The sequence below is a fragment of the Arvicola amphibius genome, chromosome 5 (assembly GCF_903992535.2).
Source record: "Arvicola amphibius chromosome 5, mArvAmp1.2, whole genome shotgun sequence".
Lineage (NCBI taxonomy): Eukaryota > Metazoa > Chordata > Mammalia > Rodentia > Cricetidae > Arvicola > Arvicola amphibius.
This window is the reverse complement of record NC_052051.1, coordinates 102,198,410-102,223,343: the sequence shown is the minus strand read 5'-3', so window position 1 is coordinate 102,223,343 and position 24,934 is coordinate 102,198,410. Positions and strand designations below refer to the sequence as shown.

The following is a 24,934-nucleotide window of genomic DNA, read 5'->3' as shown; positions in this document are numbered from 1 at the left end:
GTCAGCCTTAAAGAGTTCTTTTAGTATGTCCTATTCATTAGGTCTATTAGTGTTGAATTAACTTACTTTAGCTTTGGTAGCTTGAAAGGTCTTACGTAGGTGGATTTTTCTTTGGACCACCAGCTCACCAAAAAAAAAAAAAAAAACCAACAACAACATGGAGACTTTTATTAATTATAAAAGCTTGGCCTATAGCTCAGGCTTGTCCCAACAGCTCTTATAACTTAAATTAACTCATATATTTTAATCTATGTTCTTTTATGTGGCTCGGTTACCTTTACTCTATACTGACCATCCTGCTTCCTCTCTGTCTGACCACTCCGCCTTTCTTCTTCCCCGAGACCTCTCTGTCCTCATGCCTAACATGCCTAGCTTTATTAAACCAGTTACAGTGACGCATCTTCCCACAGTGTGAAGGAATTCTCCTCAGCAGTCTTAGACTTTGTTCCACCTTTAAGGGCAGTCTTCTGGATGCTGGAGAAAAGGCACAGTATTCAAGAGCACTGGTTATTCTTTTGGAGGACCCAGGTTCAATTCTTAGCACCCATAGAGCAGCTCACAACTGTTTGTATTTCCTGTTTCAGAGGATCTTCTGGCCTCTAGGCACCAAGCACCCAAGTGGTGCAGACATACATGCGCGCAAAATACCCATAGAGGCAAAAAATAAGATATATTTTTAATGGTTGTTTTATAACTCAGGCTATGCCTGAACTAATGGTAATCCCACCACAGACTCCTATGTGCTGGAATTACAGGCAGGAACAGCTGTGCCCATCTGAGTTTTAAGTTGCATTGATCTTTTCCAAGAGTGGGCTTTATTTTCATCAATCCCTTCTTCCTCTTTAATTTAGTTGATCTCGTCACTGTTTCTTCCTTTCTGCTTGCTCAGGTTTATTTTGTGGTGCCCCCATACCTTCCTAGATTTTGGGGCTCTGAGCCTGCATTATTGATTTGAGGCATTCTTCCTGTGGTGTGTGTTTATGGTGTTCAGTTTCCTTTCTTGACACTACTTCGCTTGTGTTCCATAGATTTGAAATGTATTTTAAAGCATATTTTCATGCATTTTTATGATGGCTGCTTTAAGATTTTGTCACGATTCTCATAACTCCTTGGTGTTGGCATGTATTGGTTATTGATTTTTCATTCTATTTGAGAGCTTCTAGTTGTAGCATGTAAAAGCTGACTCACTGCTAGGTATAACCAACACTTGGGAAACAAAAACACTACTCCAAGCTCCAATAATAGTGAGAACCAGTCTCAGAAAACAACAGATAAGAAACAAACCCCCCAAAAAGTTGATTCATATTTTGTTTGTTTTGAGACCCATTTTCACTGTGTATCCCTGGCTGTCCTAGGACTCACTGTATAGACAAGGCTGGCCCCAAGCTCTCAGAGATCTTCCTTGCTTTTGACCCCTGCCAAATTGGGTTTGAAAATAAGTGCCACTACATCTGGCTTTGATTCATAGATTTACTGCACGATGTTATGAAATTCTCACTCTTGTTCAGTCTTGTTTTAGTTGGATTTAAGACACAGCACATCATAGGAGGGAGGTATGATGACTCGGGTCTTCAGTGACATCACAGGGAGGGTGGGAATGGTGTAGTAGCTTGTTATTGGTGGGCTTTTGTCAGAGTGGGTCCTCCCAGGAAGTGCTGGTTAATAGAATCCATTTGTAAAGAGGTCAGTATAGTGATCTCCAAATTAAATTGTAAATCCAGAGAAATCCTTAAGGGTGTGGGGTGTTTTTTTTATAGCACAGACTGGCTTTGAATTTCGAATTGTGATTTTGTTGCCTCGGCTTCCTGGTACTGGGATTATGGGATGCACCACCTGCTGCTTAGGAATTGTGTAAGAGAGTATGTGTTGTGTGCTTGCATGTGGAAATCTGTTTTCTTTGCCATAGAAGTTCTGTAATTGGTGGTCAAATTCAGTGATCAGCACTTTTACACACTGATCCATCTTTCTGATCTCAGGATTTTTTTTTTTTTTAACAAGAAATTTAGAACTAATTCTAAAGATTAGATTACTGGGAAAAGCAGACTTGGAAGCCAGAGCCTATATCATTTTGAAGGGAAGCCAAGAGTGGAGGTAGTGTCCATTGTAAGTTTCCAGGCAGACTATAAACTTGTTTTACTCCAAAACAACGATGTTGGCACAGGAGTTAGAAGTCTATTAATGCAACAGAACAGAGCAATGGTTGAGGATGATATGTTACACGAAAAACCTTTGTCATTTTAGACACTCAGATCCACGAGAATGATTGGAGTATCAACAAGTAGTTCTTATCCCACCCAGTGCCACAGAGAAAGCTAATTTCACCTGAATGAATGAAAAGCAGTTATGCAAACTGAAAGTGTGCACTTACCACTGCTTCCTGATGCAGCAGGTAGTTTTCCTAAATATGCTATCAGCCAAGATTTATGTAGGAAATAGATTTAGCTGCATAAATCTCCTAAAGTTTATGAGTATAGAAAATAGCTAGCAGTAGCTCCAGAGAAGATACTTACAACATGAAAAGACTAATTTATTCATAAATATAAATTAATAAGGAAAGCATATATCTCAGCTGAAACCAGGCAACATGATACGAATGGGAAGTAACCAGAAAAGGGAATATAAACATTTTCAACCTCTAAAGGTGGTAATGTCACATACCTTTAGTCCCAGCAGAGGCAGATGGATCTCTAAAGATCTCTGAGTTTGAGGCCAGCCTGGTCTACATAGCAAGTTCTAGGACAGCCAGGATTCATACATAGAGAGATCGGTCTCAAAAATCCAAAAGAGAAAAAAGATTATACACAAAAGTCAGGAGTGGCCTGATACTTCATGAACACCATCCAGTTTCAGCATCATCGCTTTTGAGACAGGCTCTCATGTACTCAGGGCTGGCCTTCACCTCATTGTATAGTTCAAGCATAACCCTGAACATATGATTCTTCTGCCTCCATCTCCCAAGTGCTGGATTGCAAGTGTGCACTACTACTTCCTGGTTTATGCAGTACTGGGGGTTGAACCCAAAGTTTGTGCCTGGTAGGCAAGTACTGTGCAGCTAGCAGTAGCTTCAGCCCAGCCCCGGTCTCATCAGGTTTCAGCATTAGTGACATTGTGTCTTCTCTGTTTCATGCCTATAGCTTCTCCATTTTGCTGTTTGCTTCTTTCCCCTGGTTATTTAAAGCAAATATCAGATATGGAGCCATTTTATCATAAAGGATATGTTTACAATACTTTAAGACCTATATTAAACTTTGACAACCATAAGGGGGAAATCATACCCAATGAAATTAACCATGACTCTTTTTAGATTTATGTATGTGCTCATGTTTGCTCCACTGAGCCATCATCATAATTATGAGCCTCATAACTGATAATTTTCAACTTAGTATCTATGTGTAGTATCCCAGGTTCCCTTAGAAATGTCTTGAATAATTAATATATAAAGTAGAATCCAAGCTGGGCGGTGGTGGCACACACCTTTAATCCCAGCGCTCGGCAGGCAGAGGCAGGTGGATCTCTGTGAGTTCGAGGCCAACCTGATCTATAAGACCTAGTTCCAGGTCAGACTCCAAAGCTACAGAGAAATGCTGTCTCGAAAATAACAGTAAAGTAGAATTCATACATGGGTTTTGGCTGACAGATCTTTTTCTCACTTTACCCTCCTCCCTTTAATTTTGAGACAGGATTTCACTGTGTAGCCCTGGCTGATCTAGAAATTACTACGTACATCAGGCTGATTTCAAACTCACAAAGATTTGTCTGCTTCTTCCTCTTCAGTGCTGGGTTTAGAGGCATGTAACTACCATGCAGTTTATGTGCTGAAAAGATTGTGTTCTGTGGACTATAGAATTTCTCTCACGTCTGTCTTCAGCAAGGCATGTTGGTGTATACTTGTAATTTCAGCACTTTGGAGATAGGCAGTAAAGTCAGCATGTGATCTAGGCATACCCCTACATAAGGGTTTTAGCTAAGCTAGCTACAGCTACATGGTGACACCTTGCCTTAAAAGAAAGTTATAGGTCTCAGACTGGTAGCATCAGTATCATCTGAGAACTGTGGAAATGGATAATTTTGAGATTTACCCCATACAGAAGCTAGGTAGGACCAACAGTTTGTCTTTAGGTGACTTTGGTGACTCATGTTTGGATACCCAATCTGCAAAGAACTTACTCTTCATCAACCATTGGTTCTCTGAAATATAATTCATACAGGGGGAAAAAGCACAACAGGGACTGGAGAAATGGCTCAGTGGTTAAAGAGCCCTGACTGCTCTTCCAGAGGACCCGGGTTCAATTCCCAACACCCACATGGCAGCTTTACAACTGTAACTCCAGTTCCAGGGAACCCGACACCTTCGTGCAGACATACATGCAGGCAAACCACCAATGCATATGAAATAAAAGTAAATCATAAAATGAAAACCAAATAATTAATTAAAAAACAGAATAGTCTTCAGGCAGCCCTCCTCCCCCCAGTATTGGGGCTCAATCTATATTAGTTGCCTTTCTTATCACTATTACAGTACAATATCTTTTACATTAACAATATCTCAGGAAAGTTTTTGGCTCATGGCTTCATAGGTCTTGTCCCATTGTTCTGGCCCTCAGATGAGGCAGAGTATCATGGCAATGAAGAGAAGACCTTTTCTATGTAAACGCCCCTCTGAAAGCAAAGGAATGGATACAGGTTGTTAAGATGAGCAATGAGAGCAAAAGACAGAAACCCAAGCTCCAGTTTGAAATATCCTCTTCTTTTCTGACCCTTTGCTGTATTCTCAGTGTCCAATAGTAACCTGTAACTACTGTGGCATGATACTTTAGCAGATCAACTTAAAAGGAAGAAAGACACACTTGACAAGTGGAGGCATACCTTGTCTCGTCAACACCCACAAACCAAACCAAAAACTGGAGGAGGGATTTTCTCTCACTCATGGTTCAGTTTATGGTTGGTTGACTCCTTTAGTTTTGGAACTGTGGAGAAGCAATATTGTGGTGAATGTGGGGTAGCAAACCTGTTCTCCTGCCTCATGGCTATCAGGAAGCAGGGAGGGGGAGAGGGACATTCCTCCAGTGACCTCTCATTGAGACTTCACCTTCTGAGGTCTCTTACACCTCCCAAAAGTTCCACTGTTTCTACACCTGAGCCTTTGAGTAGCATACCAGACGCAATGATAATACCAATCCTTCCTGTTTGAGCTTTCCTAATGCACCAGAGGGTGTATCTGTGTGTCTTGCACACCACCCACTTGTAGAATGGCTGTGCGCCATTTCCTGAACAGTGAAGCTTAAACTTTCTTAGTCTTTTTAGAATGTTGCCACATTTTATTTAATTATTTTGTGTGCATGTGTGTATGTGGGTTTGTGCATGTCTGACTGAAAGTTGTCTTTTATTCCTAGTGCTTAATACAATGCCTGTGAATATAGTAGATACTAAATAATTTATCCGAGTTAATGAAGTAAGAAATGGTAAAATTAATTCAGAAACTTAATTAAATTGCACTTAAAATTAGAAGACTTAAACTGGGAGTGGTGGTATGTACCTTGATTCCCAGCAGAGGCATTTCAGATCTCTGAGTGCTAGTTCCGGGTCAGCCAGAGCTACACAGTGAGACCCTGTCTCAAAAAGCAGACAAAATTAAGATTTAATATATACTTAGTGTAATCTTATTGTCCGTAGCAGTTCAGTTTGTCAGGGAGGAAAATGTTGGCGATTAAGCCCAGGGCCTCCGCATGTGCTAGATGAATGTTCTACCTCATATTATAGAACTTTGAAAAAAATCGCTATGTTTATTTACTGAGCCCACCTGTAGAGCCCCATGGACAGCTGAGAGATGTCAAGAGATGTCAACTCCTTTACCACAAGGGTCCTGGGGATCAAACTTAGGTAGTTGGGCTTGTCAACAATTGTCTTTACCTGTTGACCTGTCTGAGTATAGGTCTTTTTTTTTTTTTTTTAAATGAAGTCCCATAACATATTCCACACTGACCGCAAACTTGTGGTCCTATTGTCTTAAGCGTTCTGAATGTGGAATTACAAAGCATTGCTATGTCAAACCTTTCTTTGTAATAAATTTTTGTTACATGATAATGACTTTTCTCCTGATATTCTGTAAGATCTAAGTGTGCAGTTTGTGTGTGTGTGTGTGTGTGTTGATATACATGCTCTAGGAAGATCTATACCTCTACACCCAGTGCAGCTTAAGATTTATCTCAGGGAGCTGGAGAGATGGCACAGAGGTTAAGAGCACTGGCTGCTCTTCTAGAGGACCTGAGTTCAATTCTCAGCACCCACATAATAGCTCACAACCATCTGTAATGAGATCTAGTACCCTCTTCTAGCCTGCAGACAGAACACTATATACATAATAAATAAGTAAATCTTTAAAAAAAGATTTATCTCAGGGAAGTAAGTGGGATGTACAGTGTAGTACTTCATTAATAATTATTATTAATGATTATTAATTATTAAATGGCACTTGGCTTATGCTTTATTGATAGAAATATAGCAGAATACATAAATACAGTGGGATGTAATGTTTATAATTGCTTTCATGTTGATGTGATTGTATTTATGTAGAGAAGAAATAAAGGAAAAAAGAGCTTGCATTTTATTGTTGGGTTTATAATCTGCCAGTGTGTATGTAGTTTGCAAAAACTCCCAACCAGTGAATAGGGCAGGAAAGGTAATTTTTGTTTTTGTGCCAGTCATGGTTCCTGGCACACAGCAAACACTAAATAAAAATTGTTTAAATTGAATGGAAAATGTGGAAACTGGGTTTCTTCAGGGAATCTTGTGACCAGCAGAAGCTTAGGAACTGACGAGGTCACATTCGCGGCCTAACCTGCCTCTCTGCCGCCCAGAGGTGTTTCTTCAGGGAATTAGGGATTTGAGACTGAAACCCAGGTATTAATGGATGCTAGGCAAGTGGTCTACTCCTGAGCCACATCCCAGCCCCTTTGTTTCGTTTTTGTTGTTTTGGATTTTGAAGCTGGGGCTTACTTTACTTCTTAGGCTGGCCTTAAACTGTTTGCAGTGGCCTCCCAGGTTTTGCTATTACAGGCCTGTGTGAAAGCGTTAATGGCTGTTATTTTTAAAACTGTCTGAATTTGTTTATAAATCATTTTTGCAATTTTTCTCCCAGAATTGTTGTGATTGTTTTCTTTCTGTCTTTTCTTCTTTCTTTTTCTTCCCCTTCACCCCGCCTCCTAGATAGGGTTTCTCTGTGATAGCCCTAACTGTCCTGGAACTTGATTCATAGACCAGGCCAGCCTTGAACTCACAAAGATCTGCCTGCCTCTGCCTCCTGAGTGCTGGGGTTAAAGGCGTGCGCCAATACCACCTGGCAGAATTTCTCATGTTTTAACCTTGGTTCCAAAAGAGGAAAAATTGAAATTGGTGTTAGGACCCCAACCATTCCAAGCTTCTGGTATGCAGTGTGTGTGTGTAAGCCAGAGCAAAACCTCTGATTAATTCTTCTACGGGTATCTACCACTTTTTTTTTTTTTAAAGACAGATCCTCTCACTGGGACCTTTGGGGCTTGCTGATCAGGCTAGCCTGTCTGGCTGGCAAGCCCCAGGGATCTTCTTGTGTCTACCTCCTCAGCACTACTTTTTCCTTGTCTGTGTTTTGAGATGGGATCTTACTGTATAGAAAAGAATGTCCTGGAACTTACAGAGATCTGCTTGCCTCTCCCTCCTGCTTGTGGAGATGAAAGGCTTGTGCCACCATGCCTGGCCTAATTTCATGAACGTTTATAGTAACAGAACAAAGAAAGCTATGAAGTCAAGACACTTTTCAAATACATTGAGTAGTACATCTGGTAAGCAGATTTTAGCAAAATGAGAATTCTGCTATAGGATTTTGCTACTCCATTCTTCCTTGGCTTTTTTTTGTTTGTTTGTTTGTTTGTTTGTTTTTCTGTGTAGTCCTGGCTGTCCTGGAACTCACTCTATAGACCAGGCTGGCCCCGAACTCAGTAGATCTGTCTGCCTTTGCTGCCCAGGTGCTGGGATAAAGGGTATGTACATCATCATGGACTGGCTTCTTTCTTAGCTCTTTAATTGTTGGAAACGAGGGGGCCTATGCATACATTCCAAAGGAGTTTTATCTGTTAATCACAGGATATTAGATCTGGAACAGAGGTGGGCACTGAATGACTGTTTAGGAAATTAAAGATAACTAAAGAGAAATTTTCATTAGGCTCTGGGCCTGCAATATTCCAACCTCTCCATAGCACAGCTTTGGAGTCTCCTTTGTAGACACAGCTTCTTTCCAGGAATTCGTTGTCACAGTTATCCAACCAGTTTATATTCTCTCTTTCTGTCTTTGTCTCTGTCTCTCTTTTCTTCCTTTCTGTAACACGAGGGGCCTGCTCATTGGGGTTTCTGTCCTGTCCGGTACCCCACAGCCAGCAAGCCCCAAAGAAAATCACACAGAGGTCTCTTCTCCATAAATTATAAACTGATTGGCCCATTAGCTCAGGCTACTTATTAGCTCTTGTAGCATATATTAACCCATTGTTCTTATCTATGTTAGCCACATGGCTCAGTACCTTTCTCAGAGGGGCAGTTCACATCCTGCTTCTTCGGTGGTCTGGACAGGAGTGGGGAAGAGCTTCCTTCTTCCCAAAATGCTCCTGTTCTCATTGCCTTGCCTCTGCTTCCTGTCTGGTTGACTCGCCTATACTTCCTGCCTGGCCAGTCAGCATTTATTTAAAACATGATTGACAGAATACAGACAATTCTCCTGCACCACCTTTCCCCTCTTTCTCTCTCCCTCTGCTTTTCTCTCTCTACCTGTCTCTCTCCAAGGCTTCATGCATACCAAGGGAGTGTTCTTCCATGGAGCTGTATTCCCAGTCCTTGGAACTCCTCAGCTTGTGAACCTGGGATATCTCACTGTAAATGAAACAATATCCTCTGCTTCTGAACCTTAGCAACCTTGCCCTCCTGTGTCTGGCTCTGTGGTTTGACTTTGGGTACTGCACCTAAGGAGAAGAAGAATAGTGCTTATCTGTTTGTGACTGGACTCTTCCACTTGATGTCCACAGAGTTCATCTATAGTGTAGACTGTCAGAATTGTCTTTCTTTGTCAGGCTGAAAAGCATTTGGAAGGGGTGACAAGCACATTTTATCTGTTAGTGAACATGTAGGACGTTAGATCTTGGCTGATCATGCCCCCTATTTCACTGTGGGTAAACAGCCTTTTTGATATTTCTTTGCCCAATTACTAAATAACAATTTTTTACATTATTTGGATTAAATTAGATAATACATACATTGCTTAGAGTGGTATGTAGCATATAATAAAAGCTAAAAAATGTTGTCATAACCTAAAAAGGACCCCATTTATTGGCTCAAGCACCCATTCAAAAGTACTGCAGTCAGTCTGCCATTTAGATAAGAAAAAATAGTTTTAAAAATCATTTGATATAGTGGGGGGACTTGGAGGAGGGGGGTGAGGGAAAACTGCAATGGGGCTGCAAAAATAAATAAATAAATAATTTGATAGAGGCTGGACATGGTAGTGCATGTTTTTAATCCCAATACTTGGAAAGGAGAAGCAGGAGGATGTCTGAGTTTGTAGTCAACCTGGTCTACGTAGCAAAATACAGGGATGCTAGGATTACATAGAGAGACACTGTCAACTTGGGCTGGAGAGGTGGCTCAGTGTTTAAGAACACTGACTGTTCTCCCAGAAGACCTGAGTTCACATGGGACCACTCAAAACCACCTGTAACTCCAACCTCGGGGTCTGATTTCACATGCATGCATATACATCACATACACTCAGACAGCTAACATGCGTATACTCATAAATAAAACAAAGTCTTACAAAATTAATAGGAGAGAAAGTAAAAATTTGGTAACTCTCAGCTTTTCCCTGGGTGAAAGCTGGGACAGCAAGGTCCATCACTGACCTCTGTGTGCCTCTTTGATTCTTTTTTTCCCCACACACATCTGACCTTCAGAAGCGGTAGAGTGGCTGCCCTGGTAATGTCAGTAGCAGTAGGTGGATGAGTTTGTAGGAGAAGCTGAAGCTGTTCCAGTGGGAAGAAAGTTTGCCTGCATTCAGTGAGGATGTTTTATATGTCTTAATTTTTTTCCTTTTCTCATTTTTTTTAGCCAAACCCAACAGGAAGCTTACTTTTCTCTACCTGGCCAATGATGTCATTCAGAACAGCAAACGGAAAGGACCAGAGTTCACAAAAGACTTTGCGCCAGTCATAGTGGAAGCGTTCAAGCATGTTTCAAGGTAGGGTCCTTTTTGTACATGAGGTAAGGTGTAGGACAGCAAGAATATATGGAATGTATTTGTTAGAAGCTTTTTTTAATTTGTAATTTGATGGTTTTTGCTTTCTGTGAGGATTTGAGCTGCTTCTGAGGGCATTTGGAATACTCGAATCATGGCTTTCCTGTAAGAAACCAGAATGCCTCCTTTCTTGGGATGAATGTCACTGAGAGTAAAGGAACTGGACTGTAAATGCATGCTTGTAGAACTCCATCTTATGTTTGACATTTCTGAACTTAATACCACAAGATTTTTACGGTTTTCTTGTGTGTGTGTGTGTGTGTGTGTGTGTGTGTGTGTATACTTCCTAACATTTTAAAGTACTTTAGAAATGAAGAATATAGGACTGGATAGATGGCTCAGCAATTAAGAGTACTAGCTGCTCTTCCAGAGGTCCTGAGTTCGATTCCCAGCACCCACATAGTGGCTCACACTGTCTGTAATTCAAGTTCCAGTGGATATGACATTTTCATACAGATATACTTGTAGACAAAACACTAGTGCACATAAATAAAAATAAAAAAAAAGAATGAATATTTAATCATAAACTTTTCAAACATTTTCTTCAGGTAACTTTGTGGAAATCCTGTGGAAATCCTAGTTTATGCACTCTAAATATTTATATTTCATTTGTTTGTGTTTGTGTACATATGCCACAGTTGGAGATTAGAGTTGGACTCAAGTCACTAGGTTGTGAGACAAATGCGTTTTATCTACCGAACCATCTGGCTCTGTCTTACATACTTATTTTCAAATATTATATGCTGGAATGTAATAGATTTCCTGGGCAACAGTGCTGAATAAGATAGTAAATCAGGCTGAGCTTCAGCATATGATGGTACATGGCGATCATATCCATCAGTGCTCTAGGGTGAGAATGTCCACGTCAGGTGTTGCTGTTACTGCTTTCTTAATATCACGTGACCTGCAGTTTCCACATTGCCTTCTACCCTGCATCAGGTGTGCTGCTTAGAGCTAGGTGCTACACCCCACCCCACCCCAGTCCCACAAGACACAATGTGCTTATGTAGCTCTGGCTGGCCTGGTACTCATTGTATAGACTGGCTAGCCTTGAACTCTCCATCTCTGCCTCTCCCTACCAAGAATAAAGGCCCAAGTCTGGCTCAGTTGAGACTTTTTTCTTCATTCCTGAGCTGTATGCCCAGTTACTTGTTGATGTTTCTACTCAGGTGTCTCACGCTCACTGTCTTAACTATGAACTATGTCCTTGTTCCTGCCAAATTTGCTCCTTCTCTAGGTCTCATTATCTCAGTGAATGACAGCTTCATTTGTCCTGATAGCATGATGGGTGTCATCTACGCTTCCTTCTCCTTCACTGCATGCTCCATGGAGCACACAGCCTGCCGGGTGCCATTTTCCTGACTCGTTACTGTCATCTTTTCTTGGTGGTGCAGTAGCCACTCCCCTAGTATGGCTTGGTCTTCTGGGAAAACTGTAGGCAGAGTGTCAGAGTGCTCATAATACTCCCTTCTCTTTGAGCAAGACTGAAGGTGCTCCATTATGGAGCTCGTCTGCCTCTCTGTACTCATGTGCACTGTGCTTTTCCCACCTGTAGTCTGCATTTTAAACTAACAGACCCTTTTCTAAGCTCCTTGTACCTTCAGCTACTTTTTTGTTTTCAAGACTGTTTGTTTGTATGTGCTTGACTCTCCTAGAACTAGCTCTGTAGACCAGGCTGGCCTTGAACTCACAGAAATTTGTCTGCCTCAGCCTCCCGAGTGCTGGGATTAAAGGCCTACGCCACTGCCACCTGGCAAAATAAATGTTTTTGCTTGTTAAGACAGGGTTTCTTTGTGTAGTCTCAGCTTTCCTAAAACTCCCACTCTAGATACTTTTATTTTTGAGATAGGATCTCATACATCCCAAGCTGACCCTGAACTTGGTATGTAGCCAAAAATGACTGAATTTCTTTTTTGTCTTTATTTTTATTTTTGATTGTGAATTTCTTATCCTCCTACTTGTCCCTCTCAAATGCTGCAGGGATTACAGACATGTACCAACATGCATGGTTATGTGGTGCTGGAGATCAAGCCCGAGGTTTCATGCATGCTAGGGAAGTACTCTACCAACTGAGCTATATGCCCAGCCCCATCTTATGTTTTTATATATGTTCCTCTCTAGAAAAATTCACCTACAGAAAAGATTTTAGGTAGGAAGAGTGAACCGTAGTATTCTGGGCAAGTCTGAAGATCATCAAGGAATGTGGAGAGTTTGCAAGAAGCAGAGGCTGTGGGACTGTAGTTCAGGCTGAGGATTTGGGTTTCAGAGATGGTTGATTTGACATAGAGTGGGTATTTTTTAAAGTGGAAGAGTTGAGGCTGGAGATGAGTGAATGATGGTGGTATAAAACCCAGGCAAGGCACTTGAGCATGACTCAGCAGTTAGGAGCATGCATAGCTCTTGTAGAGGCCCCGGGCCAACACCCACATGGAAGCTCACAATTGCCTGTAACTCCAGTTCCAGGTTATCTTACACATGCGTGCACGTGCGCACGCACGCGCGCACACACACACACACACACACACACACAGTGCAAAACCCAGGTGAGGTAGTGCTAAAGGAAGTGACAAATGGTTGAAAGTTACCCATGTCCCCCCATTTTCCTGTAGATCCAGCCCCTGATCTCTGACTGGGCTGCATCTGTCAGGATGATGTCTGTAGTACCACGTCCTCATTCATAGTGCTTATGGACAACAGCTGCTGGGAAGTTCCCCTTGATTTCTGTGCCTAAGACAGTGGTAGGTTCAGCAAATGTAAAACGTGCCCCAAAACTTTCCTTTCACTTGCGAGCACCATCACTGTAAGCCCCTAGTGTCTGCTTCTGAAAATTTGGCAATTAAAACCATTTGATTTGCTTTGTCTTACTGAGTTTTTTTGTTCTTTTAGGTTTTTGTTTGAGACAGGGTTTCTCTGTATAGATGTTACTGAGTTCTTAAGGGAAGCAAGGATGGTGTTTGCATCACACCTTGACTGAGCTGCTGCTGCTGATGCTCAGCACACCTAAGTAGCTCTTGCTGGGAGCCAGCATTGGTCCCATTTTAAATCAGCATTACTTTGTGTAGTGTTCACTATACATTTTTATTGTCAGTATTTTTTTTTATTTAGTGAAACTGATGAAAGTTGTAAGAAGCACCTTGGCAGAGTGCTGTCTATTTGGGAAGAGCGGTCCGTCTATGAGGATGATGTGTTAGAGCAACTTAAGCATGCACTCTGTAAGTATAGGGTCTTGATTTCTTTCTCTGGCTGTCAGGAAAACACATCTCTCATAGACTTCATGTTTTAAATCAGATGGAGATAAGAAGACCAGGAAGCGGACTTATGACCAAATAAAGGTGGATGAGAATGAAAATTGTTCTTCTCTGGGGTCCCCAAGTGAACCACCACAGGTAAGAATGCAAGACAGCTGCAGGGTTTTTACTCCATGTGACCTCTGGGCTTTGATAATTTCAGTGTTCTGGGTGCAAGAAAGGCATTAAGTTAATCTCTCATATGTCTGGTTAACAAATTGCTTTTCTTTGACGTAGTATGATGTGTATGTGTGTGTGAAGATTTTGTTATTTTAGTTATGCATGTGTCTGTCCATGGGTACATGCAAGTGAACATCAAAGGAGTTAGGAGGTGTCTGTTTCCCTGGGCTGGAGTTCCAGCAATTATAGGCTACCTACCCGTCATGGTCCTAAAAACTGAACTCTGCTGCAAGAGCAGTTCATGCTCTTAACCACTGTGATATCTTAAGTGCTGTATTGTATGCTTTATATAGGGAATGCATTTCCAATAGCTAAATATGAATAAATGTAGTGAAACACCCGCTATTTACACTAAAGATTTTATTTTTGCTGGGTGTGGTGGTGCACTCCTTTAATCCCAGCACTTGAGAGGCAGAGGCAGGCGGATTTTTGTGAGTTCAAGGCCCTCCTGGTCTACAGAGTAAGTTCCAGGACAGCCAAAGATACACAGGGAAACCCTGTCTTAAAAACCAAAACAAACAAACAAACAAACAAACAAACAAAAACCCAAAAAACTAAAAACCGTTTTTTTTTAATAAAATAAAACCAACACATTTGTTATATGGCTTAAACTAAAATCCTATGCTTAGATGAACATTTTGTTTTTAAACATAAAATGATTGCTATAATGGTAACAGAATAGGTGGTAGTAACGCAATATATTATGTGTAAAACTTTTCAGGAAATAAAAATTTTCTAGATTAATACTGTCTAGGTCAGAGTTAATAACTGCCTTCTTTTTCCTCTGAGGTATCTACCATATAACCAGCCACTTACCTCAGTTTGCTAACTAGAAAAGTTTTTGCACTCTTTGCTTTCATACACTAGGGTGTGAACACTTCAAGGTCTAAAGTGGTGCCTCATGTTCAACACTTAAAATAACATAGTTTTTTTAACTTAGCATATAAAAGAAGGATTAGGGACAGAAGAGATGGCTCATCGGTTAAGATCACCATTACTTTTTCTCAGTTAAGCTCTTAACCTGAGAACCCAGCTTTGATTTGGTCCCAGGACTCATTAGACAGCTTACCACTATCTGTAACTCCAGTTCCAGGGCATCTGGCTCCCTTTTCTGACCTCTGGGGTACCAGGTGTGATCGTGTTGCAGACAGACATACATGGAGGCAAAACACATGAAAAGAAGTAGTGTAAAATGTGTCTTAAGAATGGTATATGTTGTAGACTTTTGCTAGTGAGTACTTCATAAGGATTAGGCGTATGAAAGAGGTGTCAAGTCCTCTATATTTGTTAGAGTTTTATTTCTTTTGGTTCTGAAGTTGTGTAATTTTTTAGACTCTCGACCTTGTTAGAGCATTACAAGATTTAGAAAACGCAGCCTCAGGTGATGCAGCAGTTCATCAAAGGATAGCTTCTTTGCCTGTTGAAGTTCAAGAAGTGTCCCTGCTTGAGAAAATAACAGGTAAGAAAAGAGTGAGGTTCACAAGGTTATTTTGGAGGTGGGTATGGGAGCGGCTTGTCATTGTTTTGTTGTGCATTAATTGTATTGCCTTGTGTTTTTCTTAGATAAAGAATCTGGAGAAAGGCTTTCTAAAATGGTAGAGGATGCTTGTATGTTGCTGGCAGATTATAATGGCAGACTGGCGGCAGAAATAGATGATAGAAAACAGCTCACTCGAATGTTAGCAGATTTTCTTCGTTGTCAAAAGGAAGCCCTTGCAGAGAAAGAACATAAATTGGAAGTGCGTAACCTTTTCCTTCTTTAGTGCATTTTTAATTTAATTTTCTGTACCTTAATGTATCTGTGCATCTTAGAGTTCTTTCATCATGGACTATTTTAGGCAATGACCCAGGTAAGCTGCTTCTTGCTATCAGTTTTTCCCTATAGACTGCTTAAGTAAACGTAAAATTTTGGTCTTAGCAGAATTTGTTACAGTTGAAATCATCTGTGTGAAATTTCATGTAATAGTAGAGATTTAGACCGTCTAAGCACAAACATAATAAGAAAAAGTCAAGTCTAGTAAGTCTTATGTTACTGGTAATAAATTGTTCAGCTTATTGAATTCCTATTATCAGCACATACTGTCTTTTAGGTCTATTATTAAGTATTCAAATTACCCCCTCCACATCTGATTGTCACACTTACCATATTCCTCCTCAGCCATACTCTCTGGGCTTACACAGTGCTGTTCCGGAAAAGGTTGTTGATGGATTAGGTATGGTTGTTACTGTTGGTGGAGTAGCTATTGTCAGCATAGGAGAACTGGGTTTAGCTTTATTTAAAAGACCATTCAATTAACGGGTTCTTACTTGAGTTGTTTTGAATTTCAGTGCCTTGTGAAAATATCTTGAATTCAGTCCCTGTATTATAGACATCTCACTCTAAATTTGTAGGTCTATCTTGGCTCAGCAGTTTCTTACTAATCCCCAGGTGGTGCTTAGACTGGCTTGCTATTGCAGTTCTGAGAGAATTCCTTGATTATTCCACATACTCCACTCTTAATTTTATGCTGTCCTTGAAGAGGTTGCCTGCTTGAAATGGACTAGATAAGTGGAGTTTCCTAGAACATGAATTTGGTCGCTCACGTAACCTGTTTGTGATGTTGTAGTGGCCTTCAGTCTTAATGTACCCTTACTTGTTTCGCATTTGCAGCATTATGGGTGAGTATGTCAACAGTTTTTGTCTTCAGCCTTTTGGTACAGTTTCTTTAACTTCTGTTGAGCTTCTATTGCAGGTATTGGACACGGCATATCTTCTTACGATGTCATCACCATTAGCATATTTCCGGCTAAAAATAAACATCAAACTCCAAAGCCTGTATTGTCTCATGTTTTTGAAAATTGAAGAATGAAGATTTTTTTATTCTATTTATACCTACTTTCTCACTTTTGGTATTGACTATCTTTGGTTTCAAAAATAGAATTTATATTTGACATGTAACTGTAGAAAATAGATCACCGTCCCTGCCCCATTTGCTGGTACTTTCTAGCCAGATTTACTAGTTAATAGTCATACATAGAGCTGATGACGTTAGCGCTAACACTTACCATGTCTCTGGGGTACTGTTCAAGGCTCTTCACATAGTCCTATACAGCAGGACACACTATTATCCACACTGTATCTTCATGGAAGTAAGGCATGGGAAAATAAAGTAGCTAAGCACTACTGGATTGTTGAAAGCCCCAACAACGCCTCCAGCTTTGGTGCGTTCACTCCAAAGTCATGTTGACTTTCTGTTCTTATAGAAGTAGTATATCCCTTTTGAAACATCAGAAGTCCTATTTCTCCAATGCTTTCTAATCTACCCTTTCCAACTAATCACAGGCTTGAAATCAAGGAAGTTTGATTGTTCAGCATGGATGAATTTTAAATTGAAGAAGCCACCCCAATTATGATTAGGGTTTTTTGTTTTGTTTTTGTATTTTTAAGTCTTTCTAGTTTTTCAAGACAGGGTTTTTCTTTGTACCCCTGGCTGTCCTGGAACTCACTTTGTAAACCAGGCTGGCCTTGAACTCAAATATGTCTGCCTCTGCCTGCTGAGTTCTAGAATTAAAGGTGTGTGCCATTATGCCCCAGCTCATGATCATATTTTTAAAGATGCCATTTTTATAAACTAGGAAGTTATTTAGCAAGAACTCATTGTAAATTGTCATTGAGAAGCCAAATTTTTGGTGTTTTAGTTTTTTTTTTTTTTGTCATGTGACGTGACAATGACTTTAGACATGCTTTGTATTAGTAGGTGGCATCACCCTGAAGTAGAGACTGAGAACTGAAAGTTTAAGGTTTTGTATCAGTTGCACTGTCTCTTAAACTGTTTAAGTATTGAGGTCACTAATCACCATTGTTAGAAAATGAAATAAAAGTATCAGTTTAAGAAGTGGTCTTGTCTTGAGGAAGTTAAGAAGTGGCTCATGTCTTGAGAAAGCCACTATTTGAAATGATGAAAATATGAAGTGCTTCTAATTGGTAATTTTGGATTAACTTTGATAAGTGAACAGATAATAGACTTTTAATCTAGGCTGTTGCACTTGCTCATAATCCTAGTATTAGTGAGACTGAGGCAAAGAAATCCTGAGATTAAGGCCAGTTTAGGCTATATAGCAATCTGACAGGGGTGGGGGATGTATGTATGGATGGATGGATGCTGGAGATACGGCTCATTGGTTAACAGCACTAGCTGCTCTTTCAGAGGACCTGGGTTCAATTCCCAGCACCCACATGGCAGCTCACAACTGTTTGTAACTCCAGTTCCTGGGGATTTGATATCTTCACACAAACAAAACACCAGTGCACATAAGATGGGGAAAAAAAAAAAGATTTATTTGATCTGCAATCTTGAACCTCTTGCCTCAACCTTCTTATTTCTGGGATTGTGTCTACCACCATATGATAACTTAAAGTGACTCTTTGATGTGATGTTTTTTGGAGAGGAAGCAATGTACAGATGAGAAGTTCTTTCATATCAGTGAGATCCCTGATTGCTTCGTTTCTAGAAGTTAGTGGAAGAAAACATGATTTTATAAAATCGGTGCTTGCCACCTTTAGTCCCAGCTTTCAGGAGGTAGAAGTGGGTGGAGCTCTTAAGTTCAAGGCCAGTCTGGTTTACAGAGTGAGTTCCAGTACTGCGAGGAGGCTACACAGAGAAACTCTAGAAAAGAACCAAAATAAACACATGGGTAAGCATACATAATGATAGTGCTTGCTAATCTTTGTAAACTGTGTGCTTCCAAGTCTAGGAATAGATTATAAAGAAGGAATCCATAATTCCAAACACTAGAAATCATAATGAGAAAGCATATAGAGAGGATAAGTGCTTATTTGATAAGTGAATATTGATTAAAGCTTGTTCTGGGGTAGGAAGATGGTCCAGTGAGTAAAGTTATTTCTGGGCAAACATGAGAGCTGTTAGGATCCATAACCCTCTGTAAATGATGAGCATGGTGGTATGCACTTGTGATCCCAGCACGAGGAGGCAGACAGAACTTTTAGCTGAATCTGAGTTCCAGGTCCAGAGAGAGAAAGAGACCCTTTCTCAAAGTGGAGAGCAGTGGAGGAAGACACCTGACTGTTGACCTCTGTCCTTCACATGCATTTGTGTTCAAGCACAGAAAGCTCCTTTCCCTTGAGTTGTCATGGTGCCTCTGTTAAACTATTCACTGTATGAATTTGCTTAATATGGATAGAACCGTAGTACAGGCTTGAGCATTGTAAGATGTTGAGGATTGGTTTGAGGTAGGGTAGAGTGCTGGGGTTCATCCAGAAGGTCTCAGTCGTGCTAGGTATGTGCTCTCCCACAGTTATATTCCAAGCCAGGCTGTCAGAACCTGCAGCATAAAGGCATCTTTTTGTGTATGATTTCACCCATACTGAGTATTGCATATTTGGAAGTGTTTATTTTTTTTTCAGTTTCTTTTATCTTTTGACCAGTCTTAAGTTCTGATTTTATGACTTATCTTTGCCTGTGTAGACATAGATATATATTTAAAATAGCCTTCTCTATCTATAACCATAAAGGCCTTGTGATGTTTTGTATATTTCTCAATAATTTTATTGAAATTTGTTTTGCAGAGATGTAACAAATTGAAAGTAATAATTAATTGTCCTTTTATTGATTGGTAGTAGGACAGGTATAGTGACTCAGGACTTAATCTTAGTACACTGTGGACTGAAGCAGAATCATGTCTTTGAGGCCAGCTTGGTCTTTGTATGATCTCTGTTACATAGTGAGATTCTGCATCAACCTTCTCCCCTAAAACCCAAAATTAATGATTTCTTTACTAGTGTTGTGAAATGCTATTTCTTCCAAGCTTAATTCTTACATGTGCATACTGACCTGTAAGTTTTACATTTAATTGTGCAAATTGTGCCTTTGATTGCTTTCTAATACCATTCATGTTTGCCATTTCAACTAATCATGGTTAGTGTATGTATGTACTTTTTTCTCTTTTCAACTTTGTATTTTAATTGAGAGTGCTCATTCCATTATCATGTCATGGGTCATTTTTCTCCCTGCCATTCATACCTAAGATAAAGTTTAATTAAAAAGTTAGATATAATAAATTAATAACAGTTTAATAAGCGTATGAAATGTGGTTTCTCTTCCTCTCATATCTTGGTTTGCTGTAATAAAATTGGTGGATGCTGGTGACTGAGGATGATAGACACTGTGAGGGAGAAAAGCCAGGAGGACTGCTTACTAGAAAGACTGCATGGAGCTCAGTGTATACAGTGACTAAAGTCTGGCTCAGCCATTTGAAAAGAGAAAATGGCCATTTTTTACCTTGTGAAAGTGTACCTGTTTTATTCCTCCCGTTAGTAAGAGCAGCACCTGAGTATCTATGACTACAGGGATCGAGGGAGCAGTGCTGAGGCTGAAAGGGGACAGTGCCAGGTGGGCTGGAGCTCCCCTCTGTCCCTACTGCCGGAGTGGAGAGCGGGTGCCGATGAACAGGTGTGCTGCCTGCGGAGGCAGAGTCCTTATTTGGTCAGCACCGCCTACAGTTTGCTATTGTAGCAGCTGAGGGTTCTTAGGAGTGAGAGGAAATTCAAAGTAGATTGGAGCCACAATGAAGAAGGCACTTGAATTTCCCTGAAGAGATGATTACACAAGTTCAAGGGGCAGGAAGGAGCAGTAGTGCTGGCTGTACTCTTGGTTGCTGAGTGAACCAGAGAGGGAAGGTGGGCAAAACTTCATCTAAACTGCTTGCTGGCAGTGGTGGTCTGAGATGCCCAGGTAGTAGCAATGAAGTGTTGGATGGATTCTTTCTTGGCTCTGAAACCCAGACTGGCCTCTTTGTTGCTGGGTTTACAAGTGTGCATCACCTTGCCTGTGTGAAGTAAAGCTTTGTTAATACTATAAAGGTCGTATGTGTTCATCATAGTTTTGCACCCATTGCTAAAAGCATAGATCCTACCTACAATTCCATTATTCCTTAACTTTTAACAAGATATGAAGGAGGAGATTGTTGTATCCATGTCTGTTTTTGTATCCTGTCTTATTTTGCACTTGTACTGTAAACATGATTCCATATAATCACCACCCCAACCCCCTTTCCCTTTTGTTTTTTGGGATGGCCTGAGCTTTGCCCATGCCAACCAGGCTCTCCTCCATCTACTCTTATCTTGATTATCAGTCTGACTTTAATAGCCAAGTTATAGCCTGTTACATAGTATTTAACTATCTACTTTTTTGTTTGTTTTGTTTTTTGAGACAAAGTTTCTTTGTGTTGCGTGGGTTGTCATTGAACTAGCTCTGTAGATAAGGCTCTCTGCCTCCTGAGTGCTGGAGTTAAAGGCGTTGCACCACCACTGTCTGACTTCTTTCAGTTTCTTCCTTTTGAATCTATTGGCTGAAATGACATTTAGCAATTAATAGACATTTTGGCGGGTCTATTACATTTAACTTCTTGCTGGTGGAAAATACTGCTCTGAATCTATTTCAGGTTAAATCTCTGCTTGTTTGTGATAGTATTGAATTCTTATGAGGAAAAAAAAGGGCAGCAGAAGATACATGGTTTTTATGTGTGCGCAGGTCACAGGACAAAATCAACTATTGTTTCCCAAGCACTAGACCTGTTGTTCTTTAGACAGCGTCTCTTACTAGCTTTGTACTTGCCAAGTAGGCTAGGCTGGTTGACTAATGAGCATCCGAGGTCTCTCTGTCTCTTAATTCCTCAGTGCTGGGATCACAGGTGGGCTCTGGGAACCAGATCCAGTCTTCATGCTTGCAAGGCCTCCCATCTTTACAACCTTTTCGGTAGTGTTGAAGTTTATTCTGTTGTCGTATGTCCTGCTTCCGGGACTCTTCATTTTACAGAACTTGTGCTCTTCACCAGGAAACAAGTTTTCCATGCTTTCCTTTTACTTGGCTACCAGCACCACGGTCTGTGATCTTGGCTGCTAGAATAGTGAAATGTTTGTCTAGTTTGCATTGCAGCTTCTGGGTCTGTTCTTGCTGTAGCATCTATCAAAAACAATCTCATTCTTTTAAATTTAAAGGATTCTTTGATTGGCTAGGTCTCTGAGTTCAAGGCCAGCCTGGTCTATGTAAGAAAAGGGGTTGGGGGAAAAGGAGGAGGAGACAAAAGAAAGAAAAGTTATTCCTGTTAACTCTTGTCAAAATTCTTTTCAGTAGAGAGTAGCTTAGTTGAGCAGCCTTTTCTGCCTCTGCATTAGAGGCTGGAGTTTTATTGTTCACAAACCAGAGTTTGAAGGTTTTGAAGACTTGTTCTTTTTGCAGGGAGACCTTAGTTGAATTTTAGCTTTTCTCCTTTATTACTTAGACCTTTTCATTGTACTCTTACCATGCATTAAGTATTCTGAGTTGTGACTACTCCATCTTGCTCATCCTTTCTCCTGGTTTAACCATTTCTAGAATGTTTTTCCTCTATATTCTGCCACTATTGCTGACTTGTGTTTGTTTTGTTCTTCTAGTATGGAGTCTTTATTGTCTAGTGTTAGTGGTGGTGGCTGTCTCCTCATCATTTTGTTGTTGTTCACTGAGATAAGATCTCCCTCTATAGTACAGGCTGGCCTAAACGTGAGAGTTTCCTGTTTCAGTCTTCCAAGTGCTGGAATCACAGGCATTTCCTTCCACGCCCAGATTAATATTGAATAGAGTTGGTTTTGTCAAATTGTTTAAGTCTTTGTTGAAGAAAGGGATTTACTATCACAGGTGCTTAACTAGTTTGCAAACTGTTATGTAGGATGAATGGAGAGGGAACCAGAAGACAGGAGTTCCATTTCAAGACTGGATTTCTGGACTCACCTAGACCTGAATGGAAGTGGATTTTCCCACTGTGTGTTGATTATTGTCTAGTATGCCTGCTGTTGTTACGGTCTGTGGGTTTTTTAACTTCGCTTTGGGGAGCTGTAGGAAACGTAGGCTTCCTTTTAAAAATGACTTGAATTAAGTTAGCAAGGATTATGAATGTCTGCAGTGACTCTAAAATATTCATGCCTTCAGAGCTTAGCAGAGACCATGGCAGTGTCAGACTTGTTCAGCATGTATGTAAAATACTGTTTAATTAGCTCCTGTGTCTTTTCTACAGATGTGAATGTGTGCTTCTTGCTTAGTCGGTTAATTCCTTAGACTTTTGATTGCTGCGAGTGGTTCTCGACCCTCCTCTGTCTACCCCTCCCCTTCCTTGATTTTCCTGAAACTCACTATGTAGACTAGACTGGCCTTGAATTTACAGAGGTCCCTCTGCCTGTCTCGTTAGCACCACTTTTACTTTCCTAGCCCATGGATTGAATAATTAGGGAATTCAATGGTTTTTGTTTGTTTGTTTTTCAAGACAGGGTTTCTTTGTATAGCCCTGGCTGTCCTGGAACTAGGTCTGTAGACCAGCCTGGCATCGAACTCAAAGAAATGCATTTGCCTCTTCTCCCAAGTGCTAGTATTAAAGGCATGTACCTTTTAAAGTATATGGTTGATAGACAAGTTATGTCCTTTGAGAAGAAAAAAAAATCTAGGGATAATTTAAGTAAGCAAAGTAAATTGCAAAATACATAATGAATCTTTCATTTCTATTCTTTAGAGAATATTCAAACAAATTACAATAAAAACATCCTTTTATGACATAAATTTATGGCAGTTTTTTTCTTCTAGGCACTGACAATTTTTTAGGTTTGTTAGAGTTTTATTTCACACACACACACACATACACACATATATATACAATTACCTTGATCTTACTTATCCCTATTATTCTCTTACCCCTTTTCACACTGAAGAATATGTCTCCCCTGGCAACAACTGGGTCCTGAGTTGTTTTAGTTCAGTATTAGAGTACTTGCCTAGCATGCATGAGGTGCTGGGATTGGTCCACTGCTATCTCAGCACTATACGAGTGGGTAAGATATGGGTGTGCGGGGAGGAAGAACAGTCACAGAAGAGTAACTATTGGAAGTACCCTAACTAGGAGATGCTATATATGAGCGCTCTCTCTCTCTCTCTCTCTCTCTCTCTCTCTCTCTCTCTCTCTCTCTCTCTCAATCAATCAAGGAGAACTGAGGGATTCTAGACAAGGCAAGAAAGAATATAAAGCAAAAGCATCAAAGTCATAATGGCTATAACCTTAGGTCAGGGTGCAACAAAGTGAGTCACTTTGTAGTTTGAATTTAATATGTTATGGTGATACTTTACCTGTGAACAGGATTTAGTTATAAAAATGTTTTAAGCCGGGCGGTGGTGGCGCACGCCTTTAATCCCAGCACTCGGGAGGCAGAGGCAGGCGGATCTCTGAGTTCGAGGCCAGCCTGGTCTACAAGAGCTAGTTCCAGGACAGGTTCTAGAAACTACAGGGAAACCCTGTCTTGAAAAAGCAAAAAAAAAAAAAAATGTTTTAAGAGCTGATAGCTTAGTTGATAAGGTGCTTGCTGCCAAGCCTGATGACCTGAGTTCAATTCCTGGGACCCACATGATGGAAGAGAGAACTGACTTCTGCAAGTTGCCCTCTAATCTCAAGTGTGTGTACAATACACTAAAGAAAAATGTACTAGCCGGGCGGTGGTGGCGCACGCCTTTAATCCCAGCACTCGGGAGGCAGAGGCAGGCGGATCTCTGTGAGTTCGAGGCCAGCCTGGTCTACAAGAGCTAGTTCCAGGACAGGCTCTAAAAAAAGCTGCAGAGAAACCCTGTCTCGAAAAACCAAAAAAAAAAAAAAAAAAAAAAAAAAAAAAGAAAAATATACTAAAAATGTGTATAAAACAAAGTATTGAGAGACCGGTGAGATAACTCAAGAGGTGAAGGCATTTGCTCCCAAGCCCTACCTGAGTTTGGTCCCCAGAACCCATGTGGAGGAAGGCAAGAGCTGGCTCCTTCAAGTTATTCTATTACCTCTATACTTGTGCCCTGGTAATGCACCCCCTCCTGGGTGGATGGGTGGGTGGGTGAATGTATGATTAGGCTGGGGGTGCAGCTTGGTTGGTAAAGTGTTTGCCTAGCATGCATGAAGACTTGAGTTTGATCCCCAACACCACAGCACTAGGGAGGTGGGGGCAGGAGGATCAGAAGCTCCAAATGGTGCTTAGCTACATAGTGAGTTAGAGGCCAGCCTGAGCTATATAAGACTGCTTCTAAAAATGCAGTTACCAACATTTATGGTACACAGGGCTGGATGGGGGGGTTAATTACAAATTTCTTTATATTTTGGCTTA

General features: G+C 40.6%; 1 protein-coding gene across 2 annotated transcripts in view; it reads left to right on the top strand.

The window, feature by feature from the left end:
- Rprd1a (regulation of nuclear pre-mRNA domain containing 1A) overlaps positions 1-24,934 on the top strand; it is a 50,294-nt gene that overhangs the window by 12,724 nt on the left and 12,636 nt on the right. For both annotated transcript variants that reach the window (XR_005285376.1, XM_038329716.1), the window contains exons 2-6: positions 10,123-10,252; positions 13,415-13,521; positions 13,598-13,695; positions 15,109-15,235; positions 15,340-15,515. Coding sequence is in view for 1 of the 2 variants with exons in the window: in XM_038329716.1 (XP_038185644.1) it covers positions 10,123-10,252; positions 13,415-13,521; positions 13,598-13,695; positions 15,109-15,235; positions 15,340-15,515 (638 nt within the window). In the remaining variant the exon portion in view is untranslated. The remainder of the gene's footprint in view (positions 1-10,122; positions 10,253-13,414; positions 13,522-13,597; positions 13,696-15,108; positions 15,236-15,339; positions 15,516-24,934) is intronic.